At 45.9% G+C, this 9,973-nt stretch overlaps 1 protein-coding gene across 1 annotated transcript in view; it reads left to right on the top strand.

The window, feature by feature from the left end:
• Positions 1 to 1,446: 1,446 nt before the first annotated feature.
• VSX1 (visual system homeobox 1) overlaps positions 1,447 to 9,973 on the top strand; it is a 25,482-nt gene continuing 16,955 nt past the window's right edge. Inside the window, exon 1 of the mRNA XM_015427673.1 lies at positions 1,447 to 1,544. Within this exon, the coding sequence (XP_015283159.1) occupies positions 1,447 to 1,544 (98 nt within the window). The remainder of the gene's footprint in view (positions 1,545 to 9,973) is intronic.

Below are 9,973 nucleotides of genomic sequence, written 5' to 3'. Positions count from 1 at the left end.
TTGATTAAAAACAGAAGAGCAGTCATGATTTAAATAGACTTTAAGAGCTAAAGCATGTGTTGACACACTGGACGTTTACATCTGGAGTGTTACAGATTAATCAAAGTGCTGGAAAGTGGAAGAGCAAGACAGCTGTCAGAGCAGTCCTGGCTAGATCTTTTAATTAATTATTGGGGAAACACGGGGGTGGGGGGAGAAAATGAACATCCAGTTCCACTTGCCTGTGTGGTAAGAGACCCAAGTAATTGCATATACTTCATGAGACATTTTAGCATTTGAAATGGTGGTTGTTTCCTGATCCTATTTATTCATTTGGCTTCATTTATACCCCACTTCTCTACCCAGTGGGGACTGAAAGCAGCTTATACTGTTCTCCTCGCCTCCATTTATCCTCACCACAACCCATTGATGTACGTGAGACTGCGTGTGTGAGACTGGCCCAAGGTCACCCAGCAAGCTTCCAGGCAGAGTGGGAATCCCACCCTGGCTCTTCCGGATCCTAGTCTGGCACTTCAGCCTTTACGCTGCATTCGCTGTCATATTTGTCTATTCTCAGTCTGTCCTCAGTATGCATTTTACTCAGAAGCAAGTCTTACTGGGTTCAGTCAAGTTGCGCTCAGAGTTCAAGTGAGCTTTTGCTCAAGAAACTGTGCAAAGGAAGTTAGCTCATGAGCAAAGACGTGTCTTCTCTGAGTCAAGCCGCCAGCTTACTGTAGCTGAAGAAGTGAGCAGTGACTCATGAAATTTTGTTGGAATTGCAAGTTGCTTACACTTCAGTCATTACAGAGTTAAATGTTGTTTGTTAGGAAACAGGATGTTACATTACATAATGTATTCAACGGCGGGAAAGTTTGTGGGAGTTGTTTATCCTAATGAAGTGACCTGTAACCTTTGTATTGGTCAACTAACATCTTGTTTGTAGAAATGCTTTGATCTAGCATTAATATATTCACAAGTTTATGGCCCTTTGTGTGAACCAAAGCGGTAGTTCTCTCCTAGAAGTCAAGAGAGATAGAAAGATGTAGCTGTTAGCATTTATTACTGAGAGTAACAAGAAGTATGTAACCTTTTATTTTATTTCTTTTATCCAAAGTACCATACCCATGTTTTATTTTGTTTTATAGTAAAGATATTTTTCTTTTAATAAGTGTGACTCTTGTGTTTGCAATACAACCATCGACCTTGAATTAAGAATCCCAACAAATTTTGTTAGTCTTTAAGGTGCTACTGGACTCTTACTCTTTTCTGTTGATCATTTCCCATTGCTTTTATCTGAAGAGAACTGAGGATGTACTTACCTGTCCCACTGAAAATAATGGAAGAACTTTGGCAGAAACATGTCCTAAGCAGCACGATTCCACTGCTCACAGTTATGTGCACACAACTTTAATTGAAATCACTGAGACTTAAGTACACCAAAGCTCGGGCTAGATTGTTGTCCAGATAATGATACTACTTACTAACTACAAAGTTGCAATAGATTTAGTGATTGTGACGGAAGTTTCACTAGCCACAACTGACAGTTCTGCTAATGGCCAGGATGGGTGAGTCTGTACTTAGGATGACATGCTTAGAAATATGATGGCTGAAAGCAGGGGAAATGAATTTAGGGGGAGGACCATTGCTGTAAGTATGGCAGAAAAGAGCACCAAGGTTGCTACTTTGTCTTATTTGAAAATCTCATCCCTTAGATCAAAGCACCACATTTAATGTGGAAATGGATACCCCCCCCCAAATCTAAGGTTCCATAGAAAGCAATTGATGCAACACGTTTACTTGTGGTCAGTGCAGAATGCCAATTTCAGTAGTGGGGCAAAGAAAATTTAGTCAAAGAAATTCTTTCTTTTAAGTAAAAAACAGGAAAAGAACAAGAAGGGGGGAAAGCTCAAAATCGATCAACTAAAAAGAAAAGGGAACAAAAGTATATATAGACAAAAATATAACAGTGGTGGCAGATCTATACAGAAATTTCCATAAAAAGTTTCCAAATATCTAAAAATAAGTTCATATGCAATTGTTGTTTATATGCCATGTGTTCAAATATTGATAAAGTTCTAAGGTCCTCAATCTATTGATCTACCAGAGGTGGGAATTTATTTCTGCAGTGGTGTAGTCCAAGTCTTTTAGTTGTAGTAAGGGCACGGAGAGTGCATTTTCATTTACCATTGGTTAGTCTCCAAGAGATGGACAGATCATTTAAAAGTACAAAAGAATCTTCAAAAATCAATGAATATTCTAATACAAAACTGACAGAGCAGTAACTTTCTCCCAGAAAAACTGAATGACTGGACATGCCCAGAATATATGTTTAAGGGATGCATTCCATGAGTTACAACACCAACAGTCAGATGCTTTTACTCAGTCTATAGCCAAAGATGTTTCTATGGAAAGCTTGCATGTGGAATAGTTTTGTTAACCAAGGGCAGCTGCAAATCTGAATGCCACCTCCAGCAGAGAAAACTGGTCTGACTGGGAGCCTAACTGCATGATACAAGGCTTCCATGCTCGGAACTTCCGAGTTCCATGCTCGGAACTTAATTTCTAGGTGTGCAGGGGGTTTGGATCGGGACCATAGAGTGTGGGATTAGGTGGCTTAAACCAACCCCACCACCCTATGCTGCTTTCCTGACATAAAAAAAATTCCAGGAGCCATTATTTGACCTGTTGAGTAAACTTATGTGTAGCTCAAGAGTTTCAGATTGGGAAAATAGAATGGGGTGGAGGGGTTAAGCCCACCTCTCCCTGCCTACCATGGTCCCAATCTGAATCACATGCCCACATACACATAGCTGGTAACACAGGCCTCAGGGATGAACCGGGAAATAATGTGCCATGTTTTTACATCCCGGCCGTGTGATGCATACCCCCCCACCATGCAGATTTCCCATGCCTTTAAGGCTCTGTAACAGACATCTATCAGGTGATATTTTCTTCACTCACCGGTGAAGAACAGATATGCATGCTGAATTTCTGTCTATTATGTATTCATTATAAACAGACAAGGATGATTGGGGGCCTAGAGACCAAGCCCAATGAGGAATGGCTGAGGGACTTGGGAATCTTTAGTCTGGAGAAGAGGAGGTTAAAGGGGCAGCATGATTGTTCTCTTTAAGTATTTGAAGGGCTGTCACTTAGAGGAGAACAGGGAGCTGTTCCTTTCCGGCAGCAGAGGATATGACTCGCAATCAGGGGTCATTTCGTAGAAAAAGAGGTGCAGGAGCTTATTAGCATAACTTATTAGCATAACTTATTTGCATATGCCACACCCCCTGACATCACTGGAAGTGTGTCAGAAGGCAACACCCACTGCTCAGGCTCCAGTGGACTGTTTTGGATTGCTAGCTATTGGGGGGGGGGACATGCAGATCTGCCCTCACAGAGGAGGGAGAGCTTGTACCTGAATAAAACTTGGTCTTAAAGGTGCCACTGGACTGTTTTGGATTGCTAGCTATTGGGGGGACAGATGTGCAGATCTGCCCTCACAGAGGAGGGAGAGCTTGTACCTGAAGACAGGCCGGGGCTCTGCAACTTACCTGGCTGCTTCTTGCTCCTTGTGGCCTGACTGAGGGCTGCTGGGAGCAGGGGGCGGGGCTTGTTGCATGTGCCAACCCCCTGGATTCCTTACTGCCGGAGCTCCGCTCCTGTGTGCTCCTGCAGGAAATGACCCCTGCTCACAATAATGGATTTAAAGGTGGTACGGTACCAGATGAATATTAGGAAAACTTTCTTACAGTAAGAGTTGTGCAACAGTGGAATCAGGTGCCTAGGGAGGTGGTGAGCTCCCCCTCACTGGCAGTCTTATGCAGCATCTGGACGAACACTTGTCAGGGATGCTCTAGGCTGATCCTGCATTGAGCAGGGGGTTGGACGAGATGGCCTGTATGGCCCCCTCCAGCTCTGTGATTCTATGATTCTAGACAAAGCCCTGCCAGGGGGCAAAGGTAGCAGTCCTTTAAATCTCTATATTTATCTGTATCTTGTTTCTAGCTGATGCCAACTCAGACGATTTGTTTACATAGACAAAGCTGGATGCAAGCCACATCAATCTGTGTTGCAGCCAACACACTTCCAGATTTCCCCTATTTGAGAAATGTGTTGAGGACCTATCCTGGGTATGTGGGATTGCCAGTTCTCCAGATAGTTTCTGAGGTCTTCAGTAGAACAGCTAGAGATCAGCAAGAGAGTTCTGAACCTCTAAAGCACCACTGGGCTCAAATCTAGCAAATCTCCGGAGGAACTGGTCTCTGTGGCCTGGAAATCAATTGTAACTCTGGGAGAACGGCAGGGCACACCTGGAAGTTGGCAACCCTACAGGGTCGGGAGCTGGGGCCCTGGAGTCTCCCGGGGGGGGGGCAGCCCCAACCACCAGCGCAGCCCTGCCTGCGGCTGCCTGCGGAGCCTCCACGTGCCGGGAAGGGCGGGGGCGCCCCGAAGCGAGAGCGAGGAGCCCTGCTTGGTGCCCTGCTCTTGAAGGGATTAATAATCTTTTTGGCCTCGGAGAACAGCCCGAAAATCTTCCCTGCAAAATAATGAGCAGAGAAACATTTACTGATTAGTTTAATTCCGGATAATCCCCTCTGATGAGCATGTATCAAGATATTCTTTAACCGATTTATCGTCAAAAAGGCTCAGTCCGGGACGGGCTCTGTCGCTGGGCTTGGGGGCGCCTCCTCCCGTTCCCCGGCGAGGGGGGCGGGTAGGATGCAGACGATGCCGAGGCGTGCAGAAAAAGCCTCTCCGGAAAGCGTGCAAAGTGCAGGCCGGGTTGTAAAGACACACACCAGCCTGCTGTGAGGGGGAGCAGGGCTACGAATATGCTAAATAAATACAACCAACGGCTAGGAACGCGCACGCAAAAAATCAGGGTATTATTTTGTAGGCAGGTATGTAAGAGTTCCTCACGTCTGGCTGCAGACCGTCTTCGCTCCCGAGTGTCTCGCCCTGCGTCGGGCGCAAATAAACCACCCCTCTTTCTCGAGTGCGAGAGAGTGAAACATTTCTTTCCCTCTGTCAGTCGGCTTCCTCTCGCTTTTGAGGGTCTCTCTCTCTCTTTTTAATTTCATAAACTGATTAGAAGCAATTATAGATGCTTTATCCCTCCGCTTTCCAAATGCCTGGGCCATATGCATATTTAAGGCTTCATCATCCCGGCCAGGAGGAGCTCAGCATTTTAACGTAAACTGCTGAAATTAAGCTGATTCTGGTGCCACGTCCAAAAAAGAAAAAAAAAGAAAAAACCACCAGGGGAGGGGGGGGGGAATAGAGTTTTATCCACTAATATCTAGTCGGACAGGAAATTTGTTGTGGGTGGTGGCCGGATTACGGTTTCTAATTACTACACCAGATTTCCTCCCTGACGCTCGCAGCGAAAGTCCCTTCGCTTCAAGAGAACCGCAAAAGTCGGAAAGTGAATGGGATCAATCTAAGCCCCCTGTCGATCGAGAAGGGGAGGAAACGGACCGAAGTGCAAATGGAGACGTTTCATTCACATGTAACCCGGGGGGGGGGGCGCAACCGTGATCGGGGCGTGGCTCAGTCGCAGAGCACCTCCTTGGTACGCAGGTCGTCTCTGGTTCGGTCCCTGCCTTCTCCCAGTTAGAAGGCTCAGGTAGTAGTGGGTGAAAGGACAGGCCTCCTCCACCCGGGAGCCTGGGAAGCCACTGCTAGCGAGCGTAGACGAACACTGATCTTGACAGGCTGACACGGCTGCTTACCTGTGCCACGCGCGTATTACAGGTGGGGAGAAAGTCCGAGGCCTGACCCATGTCATGAAACGGTGCCGAGGCGCCCTCCCAGGGCCCCATCCCATGTCCCATGATCCCATCCCTTCCGAACGAGATCAGCCCTCCTCCTTCCCAGGAAAACTTTAAGGTTAAGCGGGCGACGAGGTGTCTACGGAGGGCTTGAATGAGGTTTATTTAAAACGGGGCTGCCAACTTTAACCGGTAAAGAAATCAGCTACAGCTTTAGTTAATTAATTATTGAGGGCCGATCTGACTCAACGGGACTGAAAGGCTATTTACGTTACGAAGATAGTCCCTGGAAATGCAGCACGGTCCAGATTTCTAAAAAGTTCGATATTAAAGATTTCCCTTCTTGCTAACAACTGAAGGGCGGGGTTGTTTTCTTTGTTGAATGAGGACATTAGCTTCCGGGTCTTTAAAAGGCACATACCCGCAGATTGGTACTATGCGAATTTCCATTGAAGTAATCCATCAAATCAAATATCTTGATCTCTCTGTTTCAACATAGAGTTGCCTGGCAGGAGAGCCCTGTCCGTCGTGTTATCTTAGCTGTCTCTTCACCGGCTATTTCCTGCCGCCCCTCCTTCTGCGCTGCTTCTTGGAAGTGTGCTGCGATTTTCTCCGTCTTGTACTTTGGGGTTAAGAAGAGGTGTTCCCAAAATCGCCCGCAGACTAGTAGCCTTTTAACTATTGTACCTTGCAAGCCACTCCCTCTTTCTTGATCTTTACTGACAACTACAAAACCAGAACCCAGTCATCATCATCAATCATCATCATCATCATTATTATTAACAACAACAATAACAATTCAAAATGTAATCGTCAGATCACACAATTACCCTCAATGAAAGTTATTGTTTTGCTAATCCTAGGAACAGCTTGCAAGGGCAGATTTGGGTCTTTCTTTAATAATGTCAAGTTAATACGCAGCCCTCTTGTAATTATCTTTATCAGAAGACCCCTCTTTAATCTGCTTGTTTAGCAAAAAAAGGACCAAATCAAAAAAAGCGATCTGCTTTTAGAGCACTCGATGTAAGCTGTTTGTCGGTAGTTTGCATAAACAGATGAGGCGGGGAAATGCAATCCCGGCGAAGAAAAGGAATGGGGGGCCCGGGCCATCCCTCCCTATGTTTTAAAAAAAACAACCTCGGGGGAGGTGAAAGACACCAACTCGTTGTCAATTTCACTTGGGCGGCAAGGGAGCCGGAGAGTTCCTAGATTGGAGCTGCCCTCTTGGGTTCCAGGGAGGCTAAAAATAACGCTGACCTGGAATCCCTGCTTGAATCTGGCCAAGGATGTTGCCAAATGGTCCACGCGTCCAAAAGCTCTGGCGAGCTGACTTTAATGGGCAGCCAATCCCATCTGCAAAGTTTCTGTTCAGTTACACCCAAAGTGCCTTTCAGCCTGGTGGTAGAGGTCACTTGTAAACTCGGCTAAAATTTAGCCGAGAAAGCGGGAGAGCCAATTTTAACCAAATGCACATTCCACTCCCGTCAACTAAGTTTAACCATCTAATTTTGGCACCAGGGCTTCAGTTACCCGTGAAAGGACCACGGAAACAGCACTGTTCTCCCCACAATATAATCCCACAAACTAGGGAGAGGAGAGCAGCTGGGAGGCCCCTTAAAATGTGCAGAATCCTCTTCTGCCTGAGAACTAAAGTTGCCAACAGGGCTGGGTGTGTGTGGAAAGCCTTTGATAGGGGCTTAATGGGTGCCAATGGACAGCTGAGGCTATTTGTGGTATGTAGGTAAATATAACATTGCCTGGTAAATAACGTCCCATTGAACCTCTGTTAAAGAGACAGGACACTTCCCCCCCCAAGCAGTTGGCAATCCTACAGACACCCCCACACACAGGTACTGCCCTGTATGACTGCTAGGTGAAATCATGCAAGTGCCCATTTTTTTTACAATTACATGTGCTTAGAAGATGCTTAGAAGTCGAAGTTTATGTGGTTGCTGGAACACATACACAGGAATACGAGTCAGGTCACTGGTCTATCAGGTTAGTCTTGGCCACTCTGACTGGCCGTGATTCGTCAGGGTCTGAAGGAGAGATGATCTCTCACATCACCAAACCACCTGGCTGTTTTAACTGGAGATGCCAATGAATGAACCTAGGACTCTGCATGCCAAGCAGATGCTCTACCAGGGAACCATGCTCTACCAGGGATTTGCTGTTAGAAGGAAACATCCACTGGGCTAATTGTATATGGTGCTCAAACTTTGTATAGTTGATTAATTGACTTTTTAAGTGTACAAAGTGAATTACAATCAGCCCATCTATACATTTTATCCCCTCCTTCCTACAAGGAGCTCAGGGCAGTATGTATGGTTTTCCCTTCCCCATGTTATCCTCATAACTACTCTGAGAGAGAGTGTCTGAACCAAGGTCAGGAAAGGAGCTCCACAGATGGGCAGGGTCCTGAACCCCACTTCCCCAGGTCCTAGTCAGTCATTAGAACCACACTGGTTCTTAATATTAGAGAATTTTCCTCCTCCTCAAATGTCACCACTACTCCCACCTCACAGATGAAGACACAAAGTGGGAGATTCCATGATATTTAATCCAATGAATTCTCCCTCAAAGCTAAAATGACTAAACTCAGGCTATTTTGGTTACATTATAGGAAGACTCACTGTAAAATACAATAATGCTACAAAAAGTTGAACGGAGAAGGAAAAGAGGAAGACCTAACATGAGCTGGATTCAGGTGGGTAGTCATGCTGGTCTGAAGCAACAGAATAAAGTTTGAGTCCAGTGGCACCTTTAAGACCAACAAAGTTTAATTCTGGATATAAGCTTTCGTGTGCCTGCACACTTCTTCAGATACACTGAAACAGACTTTACCAACCATTACATATAGGTGGTGGTGGGAACTTAGTTCCCAGGAAGGGCTAATTGGAGTCAAGATGCATAAGTAACTGAGCAATAAGTATAGCTAAAATTGGAGTAAAGCAATTGGCAGCAAATTAGCATACAAATGATAAAAGAGTTAACAGATGCGAGAACAAGGTAATCAGTAGAACTGAATGAGCAAAAGCCTTCTGAAAGTCCAAGTATATAATGTCTACTAGGACACCATTGTTTACATGCTTGTTCATTTTCTCAAAGAACTCCAAAGGGTTGGTGAGGACTATAATTTCCTGGTTCCCCTCTACGCCTCTTTTTAAAAATTGGTGTAAATTTGCTGCTCTCCAGTTTTCTGATACAGTGGCTGAATTTAGTGATAGATTACATATATGGGTTAGTAGATCAACCGTCTCACATTTGAGTTCCCTAAGAACTCTTGGGTGTATGCCATCAGGACCTGCACATCTATCAGTTTTCACTTTCCCCAGTAGGTCTAGAACTTCATCTTTCATCACTTCAATTTGTCTCAGTTCTTCAGACCCCTTCCTGAAAATAGGGGTTGTGGCGTGGGTACATCTCCCACATTTTCTGCAGGGCACGGGAAAGGCTCCAGCCAGGTGTGTCCGGGGAACGGAGCGGAAAGCTTGATGGCGGGCTGATGGTGGGGCCGCGGCGGGCAAGGTCTGGGCGAGGTGGGGCGTGGGAAAGCTGCCGAGGTGCAGCCCCGTGTCTCCACAGAGGACCGCCAGGAGACCAACGCGCGCCAACGGGTGTGATGCCAACAGGCTCCCAGCTGGGCCAGAACTCTTGGGTGTATGCCATCAGGACCTGCACATCTATCAGTTTTCACTTTCCCCAGTAGGTCTAGAACTTCATCTTTCATCACTTCAATTTGTCTCAGTTCTTCAGACTCCCTTCCTGAAAATAGGGGTTGTGACATGGGTACATCTCCCACATTTTCTGCAGTGAACACAAAAGCAAAACATTAATCGAGCTTCTCTGCTATCTCCCCATCTTCCTTTAGCAAGCCCTTTATACCTTCTTTTCATGCTCTTGTTGTTGTTCAGTCACACAGTCGAGTCCGACTCTTCGCGACCCCATGGATCATCTCCCGCCAGGCCCTCCTGTCTTCCGCCGTCCTCTGAAGTTGGCTCAGTTTCATGTTCGTTGCATCGATGACACTGTCTAACCATCTCATCCTTTGCCGTCCCCGTCTTCTTTGACCTTCAATCTTTCCCAGCATCAGGGTCTTCTCCAGTGAGTGCTCCCTTCTCATTTGGTGGCCAAAGTATTTGAGCTTCAGTTTCATTATCTGGCCTTCCAGGGAACAGTCAGGGTTGATTTCTTTTAGGATTGACTGATTTGATCTTTTT

This window comes from Gekko japonicus, unplaced genomic scaffold, assembly GCF_001447785.1.
Source record: "Gekko japonicus isolate JY-2015 unplaced genomic scaffold, Gekko_japonicus_V1.1 scaffold174, whole genome shotgun sequence".
NCBI lineage: Eukaryota > Metazoa > Chordata > Lepidosauria > Squamata > Gekkonidae > Gekko > Gekko japonicus.
This window is presented reverse-complemented; position numbering and strand designations above follow the sequence as displayed.